This window comes from Coturnix japonica, chromosome 2, assembly GCF_001577835.2.
Source record: "Coturnix japonica isolate 7356 chromosome 2, Coturnix japonica 2.1, whole genome shotgun sequence".
Classification (NCBI taxonomy): Eukaryota; Metazoa; Chordata; class Aves; order Galliformes; family Phasianidae; genus Coturnix; species Coturnix japonica.
The window spans coordinates 39984026-40007040 of record NC_029517.1 but is presented as its reverse complement, the minus strand read 5'-3'; the positions used below and the strand labels follow the sequence as shown (position 1 = coordinate 40007040).

General features: G+C 38.1%; 1 protein-coding gene across 3 annotated transcripts in view; it reads left to right on the top strand.

Annotated features, from left to right (window-relative positions):
• The window catches only part of ULK4 (unc-51 like kinase 4), a 191263-nt gene that overhangs the window by 115114 nt on the left and 53134 nt on the right, over positions 1 to 23015 (top strand). For 2 of the 3 annotated variants that reach the window (XM_015854094.2, XM_015854095.2), the window contains 2 exons: positions 14335 to 14501; positions 17839 to 17937. In XM_015854094.2, the coding sequence (XP_015709580.1) occupies positions 14335 to 14501; positions 17839 to 17937 (266 nt within the window). The remainder of the gene's footprint in view (positions 1 to 14334; positions 14502 to 17838; positions 17938 to 23015) is intronic. The other variant, XR_001553160.2, reaches the window with a different exon arrangement.

Genomic DNA, 23015 nt, shown 5'->3' with positions numbered 1-23015 from the left:
TAATCAACATCTAGAAAAAAAAAATTGCTCTCACTTCAAGAAATGAATTTGAAGTACAGAAAATAAATGTGGATAGACTGTATCACCCTGTTGGAGTAGTTGTAGATATTGCTGCCATCTGGAAAGTGCTGCAGTTGGGAGCTAAATGCAGCTCACAGCCCTTGCCATGCAGGATGTAAACCTTACACAGCTCTCTGCCAGCTCTACTGTTACTGTTTTGTCTCTTGAGTAGAGAGATGTGACTATGAGCATCAAAAGGTAATAGTCATGTGTCACTACATTTGTTTGAGTTACAGCTTATATGAGAATCTGTAGTGGTTGAGCCTGAAGAAGTCTATTCTATGATGTTATGAAATTCAGAATGTTTTTAACAGTACTGACATGTTTTTCTGACCCTAAATGACAGTCAGTCAGGTGCAAATGTATAACACCACATTGTTAAACTTAGAAGTTTGGTATCATAAAAGATAACTGGAAATCGTGTCAAAATAGCATGGTAGTAGCAGGGTCTTTGAGGAGTAAAATAACCTGTGTCTTCCTGTGATATTCAACAATACAGCTGTTTGAAAAGGATGAAAATAGCAACTGTAATCGCAGTGAGAAACAGTTATGCCATTGAAGCAGAACCAACCCTGTTGTTGAGAGCATATCCATAATGCGCAAAATGTCACAGCACGCTTGCTAAGACTTCAAAGGATAAAGTAAGTTAATAGAAGTTCAGCAAGTTGTTGCTTGTGCTGCTCTGTAAAAGAGAACTGTCCTTCTCTGTGCTGGTATTGTCCCCACTGTCAGCTTCACAGACCATCCTGCAGCCTGGCTGGCTGAAACTGCCTGGAGTACCTCACGCTGACACCTAATTATGGAAGTGGAAAGGCCTGGTAACAAGAAGATGTTCAAAATGTTCTAAATCCATGGTTTTTGAGTCTAAGAGGCACATGCAGAAATTTAATAACACAGCTGATCAGCTTAGTTTATCGGTGGGAAGTTAGTTCAATTCATACAGCAACTTCAACACTTCAGCTTTCTACATATGTGTATGTATGCGTGCCAGCTGTAATAGAAATTTCTCATACCTCTCAGATTCCTAGACAAAATAAGGCATAAGTGATTACAGTGACTGGTGATATTTGGAAACAGAAAACTGGAAAGTGATTCTTCTGAATGTTAAGATGTCATTGATTTTGCTTCTGAGGATGTGGGTATCCGAAGATTGCCTGTTGAAAATCTCTGGATTGCAAAAAAAAATGAAAACAAAGCTCCTTAAAGCCTGAGCACTTTTTCACCTGCTTAGCCACATAAATGATGAGGTTTGCTCTCCTCTAGAGGTTATCTTCTTTGCATTCATTCTAGATGCTACTTTTCCTGCTGTCTGATTTAGGCAGGATCATTAGACATTCGTGCCAGTACTCTTGTGAAGTGCAACCCGAATCATATATTAGAACTAGTGGGTTTAATCAGTTTGAGAGACAGTGAGTAACTAGGTAGAAGTGTGGCTGTCATATTAGCTACAAGTTTAATATTGATTACACAAACTAAGTTGTTACAGATAATAAATGAAAATCTAATTATGTTGGTGTCCCCGTGTAACTTTCCAGATATAAATAGTGAGTTAAAAGATGGTATTAAGAGATGAAATTGTGTATGTAGGCATATATTTGTAAAGAGACCCTATTGGAATGCAGTCACTGTACCATAGATTGTAGAGATATAATTTATTTTATGTTCTACCATTCATATTGCTTTATTGTCTCAGTATGAAAGCTCTACATCACTGCCATTTTGAGGTAAGTGTGAGGTTGGAAAGGTACAAAGTACTGTACACAAAATTAAACTGCATCAATCATTACTCTGTCATGGGGTAATGGTTGTCTTTGGATGCAGTTATTTGATCCTACTGAAATAAGTTCATTTTTTCAATTGCTATAAAAGAAGCACCGTTTGAGACAGGGTTGATCTATGCAGTGCACAGATGGTCTTTGAATTGTGTGTGATGCAGTCAAAACACCTGGGGAACACAGTGCCATCAAGCGGGACCAAGACAGGCTGGGGCAGTGGACCCAGGAGAACCTAATGAAGTTCAACACATCAAAGTGCAAGGTCTTGCATCTGGGTTGTAGTAATCCCCACTGTCAGTACAAACTGGGGCATATAAGGATGGAGCACAATCCTTCCAAAAAGGACCTGGGGGTACTGGTGGATGACAAGCTGGACATGAGCCTGCAATGTGCTCTCACAGCTCAGGAAGCCAACCAGATCCTGGGCTGCAGTGACAGAAGCATGGCCAGCAGGGTAAGGGAGGGAATCCTGCCTCTCTGCTCTGCACTGATGAGGCCTCACCCAGAGTACTGCATCCAGATGTGGAGTCCTCAGTAGAGGAGAGATGTGGACTGGTTGGAGTGTGTCCAGAGGAGGGCCACAAAAATGATCCAAGGGATGGAACATCTCTCCTATGAGGACAGGCTGAAGAGCTGGGGCTGTTCAGCCTGGAGGAGGCTCTGGGGAAACCTAAGAGTGGCCTTTCAGTATCTACTTCAGTATCAGAGAGAGGGCTATGGGAAGGAAGGGACAGATTCTTTAGCAGGGTCTCACAAAATGTTCTGTTTAAATTGGTTGTGGACAACTAAACTTAGAAATAATTTTCTCTTTAAATCAGGAAGAGTACTAGATCTTAATGGAAAGTGGAAAATTGAGTTTTCTTTTAAAGTAGAGTACTTTGGTTGGAAGAGACCTACAAAGATCCATCAGGTCCAAATACCTGACCACCTAAGGACTAAACAGCAGTTCAGGCTTTCATATTTAAAGACTTCCATAAATGTTTTCACATTCTTCATACCTAATTTTACATTATACTTATCACATTGCAGGTTGCTTACTCAAACCACTCACTCCTGTTCCTGTGAGAGTTGGCAAAGATCCTTCATAGTGTTGTTAATGGATTTATCCACACTTTTAAAAGATCACATTTTCTAGCTATTATGCCCAGGTTGTGACATGTAGTTTTTATTCAGTTGTAATGCCGTGAAATATGACTTCTTCCTCTAGATGACAGCAACAGTACTGCTACTATATGCATTACAGAGAAGCTGAAAAAACATGATGACCTGACAGGCTTTCCAATACATGTTTTTGCAGAATTGGCGACCTGATCCTCTCCATACACAGGCAAATACTGAATGTTTTGATCCCATCACTGAACCCAGAATGATAGGAATTGTAGGTTGTTGCCATTATCCCTCTTGCAAGAAAAGCTTTTTTGGACCATTATTTACTGTGTGTTTTTGTCAGAACTTACTGAATGTTGTTGAGAGCGTATCGTTCAGGCAGCAGCACAAGATGAATTTAGAGACAGTATTTTGTCTACACTGTAAGTCGTAGACAAGATAAGGAAAAAGCTGATAAAGTGTTTAAAGGAGCAGATTATTAAGACAGGTTTGGAGGTTTTGACAGAAGATTTGGAAAGAACAGTGTTCCTCACAAGATTTTACCTGCCTGAGAGATGGCTCAGGCAATTGCTTTAGACTAGTCTGTGTATTACAGGACCAGCCTGGATGCAGCTGGGTTCTTGAATTGGACTGTGCCAAAACTGGAAGGGATCCTGGAGGTAAAGTCGAACATTGTGGTTATGTCAAAACAGAGCAGGTATGCATGCAAAGAGAAAAACACATAAACCTGAACCACTTAATTAAAAGAGTAGTGACCTCTGAGATGAAGAGTCTGCGGTTAGATATCAGAAAGTTAATTGGACATGGCCTGAGCGTTACGGCCAGATGACAGCAAATCGGAAGAGAATCTGCTGGTCAGAGTTTTCGTAGCACTTCAGAAAACAGTGGAGCTAGCAAAGTAAGCTTGAGGCAAGAGCATTTGTCTGATCATAGTCGCAAAACCAGATGAGACATCCTGAATTCTGTTTAGGCCCTTTGATCATGTAAGCGAAAACACACCGAAGCCACCTTGGACAGTTACAGTTGCCTGTTGTCAGCATTCAGTTTTGTTCTATAGTTAAGTTATAAATAATGCAGGACATTACAGGAAACTGTGGCGTAGTTTCAGTTCTGTTGAGATAAGCAGCAGTTAGTGGCACTCAGTGGATACTCTCCCCTTTGCTTTTGGCCTTTGGTCTAGCAGTAACAATGGCAAAAGGCTGGCACTTGAGAATCCAAGTAAAATGCAAATATCTGTACTCTGTACATTTTCATCCTGCAGAAAACTGAAGTAAATGGACTGAGAAGTGTAGGAATAAATATTTAATATCTCAAAGAGCATGACTTTTCAGTGGGGAAATATGTAGTTTTTACACTTTGCCACAGATATATGGGAATATTTGTCAACTGTGTGTTATTTCTGCAATTTAAAACTGTTTGAAGACTTGAGAGAATGTAGTGAAGCCCCTGCCCATTAGTCCTTATCGCTTTCAGTCCAGAGACTTTGAGAGGCCAATAGCTGGAACAATTAGCACTGGTAATGTCGTTCAAAGCTTCTGAATGCTGTCAGCTTGTGACAGCAGTTTAGTGCCCTATCGGTATTCCGAGGCTGTTCCTATCTGGCCTGTACAGGTTTTGTCAGAAAGACAGCTCTGTAAGTTTTAAAGGGGTCTCTCAAGGATTTTGGTAGAAGGGAAGGCTGATGCCAAAGCTGAGGTATGTTAAGATTCTTGAAGCAGATAAACAGGGTTTAATCTTACGTGACAGGAAGTCTATTATTAAAGTAGCAATCTCTTTAGAAGAATTTCTAGTTCTAAATTAAGCCCAGGATACAAATTCCCCCTGTATTTTATCACACAGTAATTATTGCAGGCTTGATCTGTCTGGGCACTAAATCAAAATGCTTTTCTGAATCTTTTCTGACTCAGAATCTCCCTAAATGAAAAGATTTCCTGATCTAAAAATTGAAAAGAAAAAAAAAAAATCCTTGCAGATTTTATTCTAGTAAAGATTTTTTTTGTGTCTAGTTTTGCCTTTAATATGAGGACTTCATGCCCTTGTTTTTCTAAAAAGCATGCGCCATATAGAGAGTGACAGCATGCAAGCAAAAATTCTTCCGTGTAGCTGAGGAGCAACACTTGATATGTCAGACAGACTTGAAAGGAGTTTTTAAAGACCGTTGCCTCTCCTCTCAGAATGTTAGGTGCCTAGATAGACGTTCTTGTTCATGATGTGGATATGAAAACACGCTGTTTGGAAAAACCCCTAAGCATCATTCAAGGTGTCTTTCAAAACTTAAGAGATCTTTTTTGTTGTTGTTGTCAACATGTAAGGTATAAAAGGGAGTTTATCGGGATCCAACTTGAAGTCTATGCCATGCTGTGGAATAACTTGTTCAGCTGGCAACCTGTTACAAGTGGTGTCCCTCAGGGCTTGGTACTGGGGCCCATCTTGCTTAATATCTTTACTGATGACTTAGATGAGGGGACTGAGTGTACCCTCAGTAAGTTTGCAGATGACACCAAGTTGGGAGGTTGTGTCGATCTGCGTGAGGGTAGGGAGGCCCTTCAGAGGGGTCTGGATAGGCTTAATCGCTGGGCTGAGGTTCAACAGGGTTAAGTGCCGGGTCCTGCACTTTGGCCACAATAGCCCCATGCAGCGCTATAGGCTTGGGGCTGAGTGGCTGGAAGAACAGGAAAGGGACCTGGGGGTGTTGGTTGATGTTCGGCTGAACATGAGCAGCTGAGGGAGCTGGGATTGTTTAGCCTGGAGAAGAGGAGGCTCAGGGGAGACCTCATTGCACTCTACAACTTCCTGAAGGGAGGCTGTGATGAGGAGGGGTTTGGCCTCTTCTCCCAGGCAACAAACAGGACCCAAGGAAATGGCCACAATTTGTACCAGAGGAGGTTTAGATTAGACATAAGGGAGAAGTTCTTCTCTCAAATTGTGGTCAGGCACTGGATTGATTGCCCAGGGAGGTGGTGGAGTTGCTGTCCCTGGCAGTGTTTGAGAGGCGTCTGGGTGAGGAGCTATGAGATATGGTTTAGTAGCTAAGTGGTAGTAGTGGTAGCAGGAGGACAGTTGGACTAGATGATCTTATAGGTCCTTTCCAAACTTGTGATTCTATGATTCTATGTTTCTATAACTGCTTTATAAAATGGAATGCCATCTGTAATCTATATCTGATATATGGGGATAAATACCTAAGAGGAAAGGTACAAATTTGTTTAACAGCAATAATATTCAATCCAGGCAGTAAAATTTTATCTTTGGTTTTTGTTGTTTGTTTGCTGTGCTGTTTTTTTGGTTTTGTTTTTTGGGTTTTTTTTGTTTCTTTTGTGGAGTGTGTTTTTTGTTTTGTTTATATTTTTTAATTATGATGGAAGATTGTGCTTGTAAGCACTGACATACTGAAAACCTGTATCAACAAAATCTTCTAAATCTATATGAACAGAATACATGCTGTGTGTCTAATATATGCACAGTTGAGGACAAAAATAGTTCAAGTGTCTTTCCTCTAAGTCACTGTATTACATTCACCTCCATTCCTTCCTGGATCTTCCAACTAGAAGGGTCATTTGAGTGTGAATTTGCTTCTGGCTGAATGAGATAGGTTAATGTAGGCTGCCCATTCCAAACAATGTAAAGAAACCTAACATTGTATGCCAAGGAGAGCTGGAAGACTCCTCAGGCACTCACACACTTGTAGAGGAGTAACCTCCAACAATTGCTCACTTGCAAACATCTGGGAAGAACTAATATTTGTAGTCAAAAAATCTGTTTACAAAATAAATGAATTATCAGGCAGCCTTACTTTTGTGTTCTGCTGTATTGCCACTCATCTCTTGGGATGGCAGCACTCGATTTTGCATGCATCAAGGGCTTTATGCTCCCAAGTTAACAAAAATGCATTCTATTTGTGTTGCACATAACATGCATTAGTGACAGGGCTGGCAGTGTTTCTTATGGCTCTGCTGGGTACTAAATTTCATCTCTGGAAAGCAAAAGTTTGATTTCAACATATAATTTTAAAAAAAAAGAAGTTCTTTTTTATATCCAGTCCCACAAGGCTCATCCCTTCTAATAAGAGCCTTTCAATGCTATATGCGCATTTTCAGTGGGTCCTACCTTTCCATTATGTTTTTCACTTCTCTTTTTGTTGTAAATGACCAATTATTCTCAGCTATTACAGAATGTAAGAAGAAAACAGTATTTCTAGAGACTGTGGTGCTGAGTGTGGAATCCTAATGAATCAAACCTGACTGCAGAAATGAGGCACTATTAATATCCTGTCAACACTCAGAATAGACACCCCTGAATATCATTATAGTCCATGGTTATGCAGTATTCTCTCATATGAATTTTGCATATATATTTTTTTTCTGATTGTACCAGAAAGCATTTGAATGTTCTTGTAATTATTTTGGGAAGCACGTTACTTTCTGATCCCTCATACATCCTTGCTGAGCAACTGTGTGTTCACAGTCAGTGAGTTATACTCCTAGGAATGAGGACTGTCTCAGTAAACCTCTAAACCAAAATTCCCTGCCTTCAAAACTTCGATGTTACACACCCATGTGTGCTGTCAGCTCAATTGCAGAAACATTGGCTATCTCTTCTGACTTGATTATCGTACGATTGAGTCAGTCTGACACTGAAGCTTGACATCTGTTGATGTTTTGCTAAAGAAAGCTTAATGAGATTCTAAGATAGGAAAATTCCTGTTTTTTCATTTTTTTAAAAATGTAGCAAATCTGGAATTCCCAAGGGGTCAGTTATTATTGTCAGAAATTCTCCTTTTTTTTTTTTTTTTTTTTTTTTTTTACGTTGTTCTAACCACATCTTTCACATAGAATAAAGTCTTACCTACCGGATATATTTTTTATGTTTAACAGCTTTTTTACTGACCACTCAAGCATACTCAGCAGTATGTGATTTTATTATTCCTAGATTTTTTAAGTTGACTTATTGCTATCTTTTTTCTAATATTTATGCACATTTTTTAAGAGAGAATCAAGATGTTTCCTATTTCTAGACAGTTGTGCTAAATACATGTTAGTCTTCATCACCTGCATGTTAGTTACATAGGCTAGACTTTAGAAGAAAGCAAATTTCTGTGCTGGGAGGATTCTCTTTGGCTTAGAGAAATTTGGCATGGCTCCCTGGGGAGTCATCAGTTGTGCATTTTTTCTTTGCTAGTGAAAGATGCTGCCTCTAAGCTGCCATCTAACACTAACCCCCAAACATTGCCAGTCCTGGAAAAGTGTACTAGAGCATGTCATGTCTTCTCCCTTGACTCAAAGCAGAAAAATCCTACCTCTGGGAATGTCAGGTGTGCGTTTCTCTTAGACACCCCCACATTCAGGATAATAAGTAGTTCCTTGTCTGCTTTCAGCCTTGTTGTATTAAAGCTGATGACTGACTTTTCTTCCCCAGTTGTCAAAATCCTTACAATATCCATTTTTCTGCACTGACTGATATTGCCTGGCATCATAGTCCGTGACCTCCCTGCCACACAAAAGCAGGGAAAGTTGAGCCACAGGCCCTTCCCACAACGTAAAGCTCTGGACTTCCTTGGCCACTGTGATGTGACCACTTGCAGCGCAATTTTTGTTCCTCAAATTTAGTGATCTGTTAAAATTCATTCACAAAATTCATTCATACTGTCTCAGTTGTTGGAACATATGCGGTATTTTTTCCATTAGATGCTACTTATTTTTAAGATCACAATAGAAAAAAAGATTTCAGGGCTGCAGTCATGCAATTAATATATTCAGCTGCTCTGACTTCTTTCCTCTGGCTATGATGTTCATCACTCACCAAATCTTGAAATCAGAGGTGACCTAATTTTGCATCCTCATTTATTCTTCCCTCAGCGGTATTACAATACTAATGCAAAAGTCTGTGAGACATAAATGACAGTGAGGAATAATAAACAAAAACAATCAGCCTCTTGAAAAATGCCTTTTTCTCTAAAAATACATGTTTCCTGCTTTCAGTTTTTCATAAGAAAACACTTTGAGTACCCAGCTTGTGATGAAAAGAATACAAATGAAGTCCAAGTTTCTATAGGTAAATGAGATTTTGTGAAGAATCTTTATGACATGATGGATTATCTTAAGGACTCAGGTACTGAGGAGCTCTTTCCTGTACAAAAGAACCTATCAGACAACAGTCATGTGTTCCTTCTTAGCAACAGCTTTTAGTTTTATAATTAATAGTAAAAAGATTAGTAAATATCTTTTCTAGTTAGTCCAGCAGTGCAGTTTCAAGTTCCCAATATGAAAATGGTAGGGAATTTATATTCCATGAGATCCCCGGGGATTCAGTTGTGTAGATGTGATACAAATGGGAAAAACAGCTCTCCGGAGAGAGACGTGAAGAAAGGAACAAAGAGAAACCTTTCTGCCTGGCTGAGGGCTTTGCTGCTGGCTGCATGGTGGCATTGTTAGAAGGAAGTGCACCTGCTCGAACATTTTCTTCAGCTAGAAGCAGACAGGTTTGTTGAATGCTCTAATTGCTGGTAGGCATGAAAGGATTGCCTAGAAGATTGCTTCCTAGGCTGTCCTTTGATGTTTCATGTGATTTGGAAGTGAAGGTTTCTTTTCCTTTATCAATCTTGCTAATAGTTGAGAATAAAATGTTTCCTCTCAGCTTTCATTCCGGAAGGTATCACAGCACATTTGGTCCGATTAGCGGTAACATGGGCCAAAAGGTTCCTTTTATCTTTTGAAAAGATCTGTAAAACACAAACATAGCCATCACAGACCACATTCATAAAATCCCATTAGGTGCATGTTCAGTATATTGCAGGGGTCTCTTTGGTCAAGAAAAATTCTTTGCTTTGAACACTGAATTTCTCAAATGCTGTAACACTGAAGCTAGGAATTTTTGGATACTGTCTTTTTACATAGGATATTAATCTCAAATTGCAATTAGGACAGGCATTGTTTTGTTGTTTTTTTTTTTAGTTCCAGCTATGGTAATTTACAAACATAGTTCCAGTACTAAATCCAACTTTTGTCTTATTTTCAGCAACATTTGAACTACACCAAGATTTGGTGTTTTGGAGATCCTCCTTACTTAACTAATGCAAGGCATGACTAGTGCACTATAATTATGGCCACAAGAAATATGATGTGATATTTTATCATTTTGTGTACTGGAATTTGCTATTTAATAGGGTAACAAAAGGTGTGATTAATTAATAAACTTTACTTTGTTAATAAGAAATGTCCAGGTGAAAGAAATGATGACGCATTCATTTAAGCCGTCACTAAGACTTTTCTTTTGACAAAGAGAAGTATTGCTGAAATAGGCTGAGGTATTAGAAACCTTAAGCAATGTATGGTAAGCATGGTAGATATAATGTGTCCTGATTAAAAAATATTAATTATAAACAGGTTTTCCTAAAATCTGTATGTCTTACCAGACTGTGACCAGGTGAACTGGAGAAATAAGATCTATTAAAAAAATTTAGAGAGTGGAGCTGCTGATTTCAAGTTTTGTGCTTTGGTGATAGTTGAAAATACTGATGCTACTGATACAACCCAACTTACCATTTTCATTGGAAATACTGATAATGAATATAATGGCACTGAAGAAATGGCTTTTTTTTAGCACCAGTGAAAGACTGAACTAAATCTGTGATATGTACAAAGCAGACAAAAAATACATTAAAGCTGATTTCTTTAACCTTTGTCAGCATACTGGGTATTGCTACTGATGGTGCCCCAGCAATGGTTTGATGAACTACCATTGCATCAGACATCAAGAAAATGCATGGATGAAAGCTTTAAAAATGGATCATGTCACGCAAGTCATCATTAAAGTTGTGAATTTCATGAAGTCCAAGGGGCTGAATCATCACCAATTCTAGGAATTCATTAGAAGTATGGATAATGATTACTGGGCCATCATTTACTTTTCTGAGGGAAGGTATCTAATTCAGGGTAAAATGCTAAAAAGGCTTTGCAAAGTGAAACCAAGTCCTTTATGGAATCAAAAGGAAAATTTGTGCCAGAACATGAAAATGAAAAATGGCTCACAGGTATAGCATTTCTGGTGGATTTGGCCGCTTATTTACATGAGTTAAATGTGTGTCTTCAAGGTGAAAATCAGCTTTTCTGTTCTGTGTTTCAGATAGCAACAGCATTTGAAACAAAACTTCAGTTATGGCATGCTCAAGTTATGGCAAATAATTTCATGCATTTTAACACATTGGCTAAACACAGTCCTGTGAGCAGTGACGAATGTGCAACTCTGCTTTCCATTTTGATAAAGAAATTTGAGAATATGTTTCAAAATAAATAAATAAATAAATAAATGTATTATTTTTAATATATTTATGTCTCCATTTTTGGTTGGCATAAATACATTACCTGCAAATTTCCACATGGAATGTATAGAGCTGCCGTCAGACATTCTACACACACTAAAATTTGGTCATGTATCTTTAACTGACCTCCATAAAGCCCCGTCTTTCCAGAGAGAACTACCTCTCGCTTTGCAGTCATGCCTTATTCATATCATCACTTTTTGGCAGCATGTACATTTGTGAACAATTATTGTCAGATGTGACGCACAGGAAGAGTACTATTTCATCAGTAGTCTTTGATGAGCACCTGGAGAGCTCACTAGGAATGGTAACCATTGCCATTGAACCAGACTGATGCATTAGTTTCACAGAAACAAGGTCAAACATCCCACTAGTTTTATGATTTTTATTATTTTTTTTTTGCTCCCTGTTTTTTATAGTAAGAATACATTAAAAATAAGTTTTGTTACTTATATATATAAAGTTTATTTTATATGCAGCCCATGGCAATTCCTGTTTGCTCAGTGTGACCCAAGCAAACCTAAAGGTTGGACAACGATAGCTTTATTGTAAATTAAGCATATGGTTCTTGAATTGATTGTAAAGTCTGTCAGAAAGTTAGTGTATGCTATGAAACTCCTGTGCAATTTTTACATTATGATTTACTGAATTGTGAATAGTTTCCATTTTTTTAGACTGACATCCTCTTTTTTTTCATCTGTTTTGGGAATTGAATTTTAAAATGCTGTTACACATCTGTCTTGATCTTTATCATGACTTTTCAAGTAAATTCACTATAGTGTTAGTGTCCAAAGCCATTCAACTTCTACTGAATTTTGTCGTGGTCAGTGTAAACTACCAGTTTCCCAACTTTCTTTTTGAGGACAAAAGGTATGTATTTTGTCCTGTGGTGTAAGCAAGGAGTGTATTTACATGCCTGCAATTATGGCCTCCAATTTTGATTTTGCTCTGACACAATAAAGGATATGTCTGGAACTTTATTTACTTGGCAAGAGGTCAGTCAGTTTTATTTTTATCTGTGGAATCAAGCATTTATGGGATTTCTGTATGAATCATGCAGCGTGTTAAGGAGCAACTGCACCAATGTTTTATGTCTTTATTTTAAAGTTCTGATGGGTTCTAGACTCCTAGTGTATTGTAAGCACAGACAAAGGTGTTTTTTCTCCCCAGAACTCCAAATTTAACATACATATTTTGTACATATGTCAGCATTCATCTATCTATGTACGATCTGCCAATTCTGATGCTTTCATTAACTAAGTACATGTGAATATTCCATCTTAAGGGTTATGTATAAGCCATCTAGAAATAGGAATGACTCATTCATTTTGATGTGGCTGTGGGTTTTGTGGTCATATACAGAGAGAAATAGGGTGTACTTGGGCATATCCTCCCAGGCAATTTTGCAGACTTTGCTTTGATAGGGACCAGCTTTGCAGAGGCTGTTTTCTTAGGTTTCTTCTAATTTAGGCTGGTTAAAAAAGGGCTTAGAATAACCACAAGTTTCATGTTGGGCAGACATACTGTTTATACTCCCCTTGGTGGGTATTGGTGACATCACTTAAATCTGTTGTCTGCATGGTATCTCATTTGTGTGTGAAGTGTTCGGAACTGCAGCAGAAACTGTACTTTAAAAAAGGAGGAGGAAATTAAATGTGTAAGATCAAACTGATACAGTTTGGAGAGTGTGTTTCATGCAGACAAAAACCCAGGAAATTCAAAGCTCAGCCGGAGCCGTAGTCCGTCAGTCAAACTATTGTGGGAGAACAGTGCTGGTAATCATAAAAACACACAAAGATGTGAGATATAATAGTGCGAGTCTTAACAAACCTGACCTGTAACTGTATTCTGAATGAATGTTTTTGTACTTAATTTCCTGAGGGATGTGTTAACGGCGGTGAATAGGAGAGGAACACTTTTTGTGGAAGCTCAAGTAATTGATGGGGAAGCTTTCAAAGCAAAATAGTCACCCCATAGATTTGCCTACCAGCAAAAGCTTAGTGGTGTAATTGCACAGGGTATTTTGCAATGTCTTATTTTTGTACTGATGCTTGTAAAGAAACAAACAAACAATTACTTTTAAAAGGAAATGTTACAATAGCGGTCTCCTCAGTGAGGAACAGATCCACTTCTGTTGGATTTGGTAGTTTGGGACTAAAACCTTAGATGCTAAAGTGCTATAACATGTGCCCAAGTCAGAGCATAATTAATTGCCAATTTAAAGGAAGGTAGTTTACAAACTAATTATGTTCTGGGTGAGATGCAAAGTGTATTTCATTCCTTATGAAACACTGAAAGAACAAGATTAAGATTAAATATAATAAACTCAGTTACTTTGTATTTGAAAGTAAGGTGGATTCTGAATTGAGTTGGTATTTCTTTGAAATTGATTGTCTGATGTGTGAATTGATTTGTGGGTTAAACAAGCTACAGGAGGTGATATTATTGAATACCAAAGGTGCACAAAAAAATCTTCAAGGCAGTGTGTAGTTTCAGGAAACTTTTTACTATCACCAGCCAAATGGGTCTGAAGTCCGTTTTAGGTATAGAATTTGGTATTTCCTTTGTAATGATCTTCCATACCTATTTCATACTGTGCATAACACTGTTCAATTAAACAGTTGAAATATATGGAGAAAGTTGCAATTGGCAGACCAATTAAGAAAGAAAACTTCAGGCTCCAATCTTGATGTAGCTGCTGTCTCATTCTGTTCCAGTCTGGAGGAACTGTCTGGTTCTTGTGACCAGGGGTTGTGTGAAGGAGATGTGTGTCTCTTTTGTGGAAAAGTTTGGGATTCTTGATATGTTTTTGTTTAATGAGTGTTGCATAACACACTATGCAGTTAGTGAATTAGATTGTATCAGCTTAGCTGTCTTTATGGGCGGCTCCAAATACAGGAAAGGAGGCAGTAATTATAATAATGGAGGGGGGAAAAAAGGAACATTAATAAATATTCACTGTGTATGTGAAATTTGTTTTTCTGCTAATCTACTATTTTTATCTGGCCTACCTTCTCAGTTGTTTTTGTTTCCTGATAGCCTTTATTTTTTCCTTTTGTCTCAATGTCTGCATAGGACTGGCTCCTCACGTCTGTAATCTCCTAATAGAAACTGTGGCTCTGTACTTGGAGGCAGATGATAAAAGCAGCACCAAGACAGCAAATGCACTGTTGCTGTCCTTGCTTGACATTTTGCACTGCATGCTGATGTACACAACAAACATTGTGCGCCAGGCTTTGCAGGTATGGAGTTTATTTCCTGGGGGTGATAACCACCTTAAACATTTTTTATAGATACCTTCTTGTTATGCTATTAGTGAATTTACCACTACTCTCCTTTCATTAAATTTTCAGTTTGGTGGAAAGAGAAGAAGCATGTATTTTCAGCTGCTTGCCCCTGTGTGTGCATTTGCCTGGCTAGAAATTTCATTTCAGCCCCACGGTGCTGGGAACACAGATCTTAGCTGCATGCTCCATTTCTCTACTCCACAAACAGCTTAATGCAGCGTTTTCTCAATGGTAGTTCAAAGTCTTTTCCTTCAGTTCATGTTAAAAGAAAGAAATTACTCCTTAAAAAGCAGTACCTTTTCATTATAAATCAGATGTGATTATTGTGCTTGAAGAGTATGTAACCTCTGCATGTGCATCGATGTGCTTACGTTGCTAGTGTTTTAACTTTCTCTTTGAACCACTGCAAAACACAGCATTAATAGGGCTGCCTCTCTCAGTGAAGTCTTCCTTAAAAATGGAGCACAAAAAGATACTTAATCAAAGAAATTGCACATAGCACTTCTAACAACAAAACAGGAAGAATGTTTTGTCCTTTTTTAGATATGATGCTAAGCTGGCAATGTTTGCATTGTTTTTAAGTGATACACTAAATTACTGTAGTTCATCAGCTGGAAGCAACTACTGTATTTGGGCTATAAACAGTCCTTTACAAGTTCATTTCCCACTAAAGAACAGAGAATGCTCTTACATCCAGTATAACTGGAGGACAGAGAATCAGAAGATGGCAACCGGATTGTGCTGTGTATCAGCATTAGCCTTCCTTATACTTGTGGGCTTTAAGGAAGTTTAAGGTATGATGTAAGTATTGAAAATAGAACTTTTTTTTTCTACATATATTTAGATAATCAGCTGTAATCAAACAGATATTTCACTGAGATTTTTTTTGTTGTTGTTGAAAAAACATACTTCAGATCTGATGGTACAATACTGAGGCTTTTTCAAGTCCTCTAGCAGCAGGCTCTATAATGGGTTTTGCATGTAAGAATCACTTTGGTAATCAAATTTTCTAAGCTAATGGCTGATTGTCATATTGTTAGCAACAGTCTATGTAATCAGCGATAGCCAAGCTCCGTACTTGTGTTCTTTGCAAGTGCTGTGAGGCCAATTATACTGGAGGGTATATGAGGAGAGATGACCTTGTACACAGTTTGGTAATATTAGTGAAACTCATTACTTTTATTTAGATATATTAAATCTAACTTAAATCTATGCATTCATTGCCACATTTGATTCTGACTTTACATGAATACAACAGTAGATTGATAAACCTCAAGCTCTAGTTTTGTACAACCTCAGTCAAAGTCATCTAGTTTGCTTTGGAAGACTAATGGATAAGAGACAGCTGGCTCTGCTCTGCCCAGTGCCCCTGTGTACCCCTGTGAAATTACCTTTGAGGTAATATTACTTGCCTTGACATAATTGTCTCAGTAGTAGTCATCATTGGGTTACTGTGGGTTCTACAGCTACCTCAGTACACATACCTTGTTGAATGACAGCGATTAGTTGCTGGCTGCAACAGCATATTACCTTATCTGCGTGTCACTTAATGGATCACAATAATGGTAAATGTTCTTCGACTGTTTTCAAAGGGATTTCTGCATAAGATACCTGCTAAAACAGCTCTAGGGAATCAAGTTTTCTCGTAACAACATTACTGAGGCCTTAAGCTGACTTGTGCAGGTGATACCATTGTCCACCAGAATTTTTATTTTTGATTTTTTTATATATAAAGTAATGGCCTTATCCAACTGGGTAGGCAAAACGTGAGAGCACACCTCCTTCCCATTTCACTACATTGTGCTGGATGGTATGGATAACTATATCTGGCTTCATTCAAGAGTTTGTCCTCTGTGGTCCAAGTGACTGTATGATAATAGAAATATTACTAAGGTTTGCATGAATTGGGATATCTGTTTTGGAGCAGTTTTGTCAGGTCATGTTCCACAGGTGATCCACAGTAGCTGCATTTGAGAAGTAAACTTGCTATTTAGGGATTAGTGTATGTTTAAATGTGGTGTACATCCTTTATATATGCAAAGTATAATTCCTCTAGTGAGTATTATTTATTCTTTGTTCAAAGACACTTTGAATATACCACTTAGATATCCCTGATTGAGGGTGTCTTACTTTTGATTCAAACACTGAGCAGAAAAAGCTGTTGACAGTTTTGCTAACGTGAAGACAACCTACTTTGCTTTCTTGATTACTATAAACACTTGTTTTTAAAATTTCTTTTATGCACTGTGTCTTTTTACCCTTCTTGGACTTTGCAATGTGGTGAGTCTCAGTGAAGGACATACCAGTGTGTCTTATTACTGAGAAATGGCTCTTGAGGGCTCCTTTATTTCTGAACTCTTCTTGGAAGAAAGGCATTTTGTGTTCAGCTCATCAAAATAAACAGTGCAGCTTCAGCAGTAATGTCTCCTGCCTCTGGGGACCTGCTCTTGTGCTCACTTAACCAAACAAAAATCCTTGGTTATTATACCTGGGTGATGGCTTAAGGATTACACTTGAAATGAAACGCAATACAAAATGAATTTTGAATGTGTCCTCTAGATAAAATACTTAAGTTTTCCTCTAGCAGAAAGGCTCTGCAGGGTCACAATCCAAAGCTGCTGGAAGGTGGTGAAGTTAAATGAAAAACCTTGCAAGCAGACCTTGCTGGTACCCTGGGGCACAGATGGGTCATACTAGCACTGCCTGGGATGGCAGCATGTTTCTGTGAAGGGGAAGACAATGATCAGAATTCCAAGCAATAACAGATCTTATCACACTATCAGGTTTTATTATTCTCATTTCAAAAATAATTTAAACTATTTATGTATTGTGAATGTTTCAGGATGCAAAGCAAGTCGGGAGGGCAAAGGTGGACATTGCTGTTGAGAATCATAACCTTTCGGTTGTCTTGATTTTCTTCTTTTGAGCTGCACTTAAAATTATTCCTAATGGTAGAAAAAAATGAGTGACCTTTCATATTATGACAGACCTGTTGAAATAGAATGCAAATACATAAAACATTCACGGCTTCAGAAGTATCTTTTAAGCATACAGATCATATCATTTCGCTGAATAAACATCACGTAGGTGGGTATATTCAGCCTGTGCAGAACAGGTGTGATAGTGTGAGTCACTTTTGCTTTGTGCTTAGTGTTGCAGACACAGGTAATATACAAGTTTCCTTCAAACTTTCCTTCAAACGTTGACCACCTAATGAACCTAAGTTGTTTCTCATAACTGAACAGTCACTGAGGCTGTTTTGTTGTTGTTTTTTTTCCCTCACCTTATTAAGGCACAGAAGTCTGGCGCAGGAGGGGACACGCAGGCTGCTGAAGACCTTCTGCTTATCAATAAACCCCTGACGGACCTAATTAGCCTGCTTATTCAACTGGTAAGAATTTGCTTGTTCGGAAGCCTATTGGAATGTCACTGAAGTTAGAATTACTCAACTGAATTCAACATCCTAAAGCTGCATTTGACAGGTTTTCGCTGCTTTTAAGCTTCTACCTAACATAAGACAAAAACGCTTTCAGGTTTTTTTGCAGGATTTACTGGCCACAACAACTTACAGGATACGAGTGACATGCAGAACCTAGATCTGGGGCAATGGCAGGCTCCAGATTCTTGGGTGAGATAAATATGTGCAGGCAAATTGTAGCCCCAAAGAATGGACTAATGTACAGAGAAAGGATTACATTCAAACTTAGAAAGCAGCTACAACTACCAGTGGAACTGTCAGTAAACTTAAAATTAGTTTGCAATGAGTGGTCACTTTTAATATTATTATCTTGGGTTTGAGCTTCCTGTGTTTTTTTCAAATGTTTAGTTTGATTCTAACATCACCCTGAATGATTTAGAAGTGGGATTGGTCCCTACTGGCCTGCAATAATCTTTTAAGTCTGTTTCAAGTTAGTATTTTCCAGGCTTTGCTAGACATCAGATTCATTATGGTATTCTCTTCTACCCCCAGTCTTCTTGGAATTGTTCCTTTCCAAATAAGTATAAGTTTGATTGTGATATAAACATCTGTAGCACTTTTCATACCTTTAGCACTATCCATCTTTTATTTTGGGAAAAAGTATGGTAACTTTTTTTTATTAACTTTTGCATTATGATGAATTTATTTTAATCAAAAGACTTCTTGGAAATGGTCACTGAATGACCTGAAACAAAGTGACTGAATTTCAACTGTGTAGTATTTAATCTTTATCAATTCATTTAATTTACTTTCTATTAATTTTTAATCACTATATATGATAAATGGTAAGACGTGAAGAGATGTAAACGATCCTTTAAAATGAAGTTGGACATAAATTTAAATTACATGAACTCCCTAAAGAACAGAAGATTAGAGGCCAGGATTTACTCAGCCTGTACCACCTGGAAGTCTTTGTTTTAATTTAAGTTTGTAATTAAAGGACAGGATAATTGTATTCTTAGCAGGTACTGGTTAGATTCTGACTTGCCCTCGTATTTCAGAAGTGTGGCTGCAAATTATCACTAGGTTTTGCTTTGCTCTTTATTTCTACATATTTCAGTATGTTGAAAATACTTGTAAAATGTAAATGTAAATAAAATGTAAAATCTGCTTGTTTAAACATGCATCTCCAGCCTAACTGTGGCCAGCTTCTTGTGTCCTGCTGCTAGCACAGTCAACTGAAGGCAGCACTGAAATTAAGTCTTGTGGATCTCTCAAGATGGTATGTGGTCCCTGCCCCACCAACAGACCTACCTAAGCTTGAGTTCTGTGGCACTAGTAACAGTAGTGCCTTGTATTGAACTGCAAGGCTTCATGAACTTTTGTTTTGTTCTGAGGCATTTCATTATTTGTGAACTTCATTCCCAGCAGATAAAGTATGTCTTTAGTTCTGAAATAACCATCACTTCAGGTTTTTTTCCTCTAGTTTACTATTCCTACTCTTCTTAACATATTTACAGTTTCTTATGTCACCTTGAATAATTGCTGTCCCTCATTGATATGTATATCCCTCAAGTGGATGATTGTTCCATGCCCCATTGATTTGTCTTTTTATTTATTTATTTTCTTGAAGATGTATTTATCTCTCCTAATAATCCCTCAAAAATCAATGGAGTTAAGCCTGAAAATGTCAAAAACTTGGAATCAATTTTTCCTTCCTGTAATTATGATTTAGTCTATCACATAGGGCATAGGAAAGCAAGTGCAGGAAACTGAGATTGCATGTAAATGAAACTTCAGGGTTGTTAAGAACGTGAAAGAAGAAATAATTACAAATTCTGTCATGCAGAAAACACTGCAGATACAGGGAATTCAATATTTAATCCCATGATCGCTTTGCCATTAATTGATCAATAAGAGGAGAATAAATTGAGCATTTAGTCTTCTGCTTAGCAGCTTCATGTTTAAAAGTTAATTAAACTTAGCTTTTTTTGTCTAACATTTCTCCACTTGAACATAAATCTAATTTGATTATTACACTGAAACTTGCAGTAATTGTGGAACACATAAAGTACCTTCAACTATTTTTGTGTAGTGGTTATTCTGAAATTTAAATGTTTGCTGACGATTCAAATCACTTCTGTGGATTTTCAGAAACTTTTTTGAACTTCATAATTAAAAAAGGAACAAACTTTTACTTCTGAATATTCATTAGCCAGCCTTATCAGCACAGAGGATGAATAGCATGATGTTCTTCATTACATGGGCTTCCATAACTCTTAGCATACTGCAATCTTTATGCTGCTAGATTAGAAGGCTCAGATTATAAATAGTAGCTTCCTGTAAACTGAATGAGCTTTTCTGACATCTGGAATGGCTGTATTACCTTACCAGTAACTATAAACTGGAGTTTTGTTTCTCTATAAATTTATCTCCTAGATGTAGGTCTCTAGTCTGAGCCTATCAGTCTGCTGAGAAAGAACTTTTCTCATCTTCTGGTAATAGACTTCTGCATTATAGTGTAACTAGTAAAATTTTTAATTGGTTATTATCTTGAGGATGTCTGGGTTTTACTGTTGAATGACAAGTTAATCATGTGCAAACATAAAGAGGACAAATACAGAACCTCTGTGTGCATAGATGAATGCGATGATCTTTTCTAGGTCCATTCTTTTTCAGAGTTCCCTTGGCTCTAAGGCTGTGTCTTGTGTCTTTCAGAGAATTTGAAAGATAATTGCCAATGAATAATGAAAATAACTGCAAAATGATAATCTTACAGACTGTGAAGTGTTTCATTTTGCATTTCATGGGAATACAGACAGTTCTGTGGTTGGAGTGGGAAGACATAGGTTTATATTCTGTACTGAGTAATGCATTCACAGAATCATCAAATCTTTTGTGTTGGAAGGGACCCTAGTCCTACTCCCCTACAGTGAACAGGAACATGTATAGCTCAATCAGGTGCTCAGAGCCCTGTCCAGTCTGACCTTGAATGTCTCCAGGGAGGAGGCATCCACCACCTCTCTGGGCAAATTGTGCCAGTGCCTCACCACCACTGTTGCAAATAACTTTTTTCTTTTATGCAAGTCTAAATTTCCTCTCTTTAATTTGAAGCCATTTCACCTTGTCCTATCACAACAGACCCTGCTAAGTAGACTGTCCCCTTCTTTCTTACAACCCCCCTTTAGATCTTGAAAGGCTGCTGTCAGGTCTCCCCAGAGCCTTCTCTTCTCCAGGCTGAACAGCCTCAGCTCTCTCAGCCTGTCCTCACAGGGGAGGTGTTCCATCCCTTGGATTGTTTTTGTGGCCCTCCCCTGGGTGCACTCCAACAGGTCCATGTCTCTCCTCCTCTACTGAGAATTCCACATCTGGACACAGTGCTGCAGGTGAGGAGCAGAGCAGAGGGGCAGGATCACCTCCCTTGCCCTGCTGGCCACGCTTCTTTGGATGCAGCCCAGGATACAGTCAGATTTCTGGGCTGCAAGAGCACATTGCTGCCTCATGTCCAGTTTGCCATCCACCAGTACCGCAAGGTCCTTTTCAGCAGCAGCTTAGCGTTACCTGCAAAATTCCTGAGAGTGCACTTGATCTCAGCATCAGTGTAATTGATGAAGATATTAAACAGCACCAGTCCCAGATCTGAGCCCTGAATGACACCGCTTGTCACTGATCTCACTCCAGACATTGAGCTATTGGCCGCCATTCTAGGTATGATCTTACAACCAGTCCATCAAACTGCCCACCTATCAAATCCATATCCTTCCAATTTGGAGAGAAGAATATTACAGGGCAGTATGTGAAAGGCCTTACTGTAGTACTTATAGATGATATCAGTGGCTCTTTATTCAAATGGAGTTATACCATCATAAAATGGGATTAATTTAGGAAGGGGGACCTGCCCTTGGTGAAACCATCTGATTATCCCATAACACCTCACTGTGATGTTCTTGTGATTGTATTTGAAATGTTGTCTCTGGAATGTTTTTGAAGAATTCTCTTCCACAAAGGTATCTTAACCAAATAATCTAAACAACAGAAGAAATAAGCATATATTGTTAAAAGGGCAGAGCTTAAGAATAGGAACTTAGTTTCTCAGCAGTTAGGCTAGATTAATATGAACTGAAAATACACTGTTTTCGAAATTATTTTCCTTGAAGCATAAGGACAAAAATTTTGCCCCAAGCCAAAACATATTGCTTTAATTTTAAACTGTGCATATTTACTAATAAGAACAGTACAGGTAGTGGATTTAATAGTAGTGTTTTGCTTTTGCATTTTGTTTGATGATTGTAGAATCATCTCCTCTGTAGTTCCCAACGGTGATTCCTGTACCACGCTTTCTGTAATCTCATAAATGATTCAACGAATATCTATCTCTTATTGTAATAAACTCTCTTTGTGTTTAACCTCATTAATGCGCTGAAATAGTGTCCCCTCTGGGCAATCCAGACAGTTTCATTGTAGCTCTAAAATTAGATGCTGTAACAACTCTTAGGGTGTGAAAACTGCCACTTCAGCCAAAAGAATCACACATTTCTTGTAATGGTTTGCAATTCATGAACACACTTCAACTGGGCCCAAAATGAAGGTATTTTTGACAACAAACCACAGAAGAAGAATGTATAATAATAAGAAACCTGCTTTTCAGCCCATTAATCTTTAAGATACAGAGAGCAGGTTCCATTTAGGAATGGAGTTTTACATTATGAGTCTGTTAATGGAAGGTTATACATCCGGGCCATAAAAATTATGTAATACGAAATATTCTTTGCACAAAAGTCTTGTCTTGAGGCATTATTTTAAAATTTTGAACTGAAAAAAGAAACAAACAAAAGACACCCAAGTCTACAGTTCTGAGTTGTAGAATGGCAAAAAAGGATGACTTCAGTCATTCCTTAATTTATTTTAGGATGCTGAATTTTTTTTCAGGGTGCATGTTAGCCCAAAATATTAACAGCTGCATGGAGAAAGAGTAGTGGTATTTCTGCCTTGCTGAATCTGAAATCCCCTCAAAAATAAAGCAAAAAAAGAAATGAAAGCCAACTAGAGTA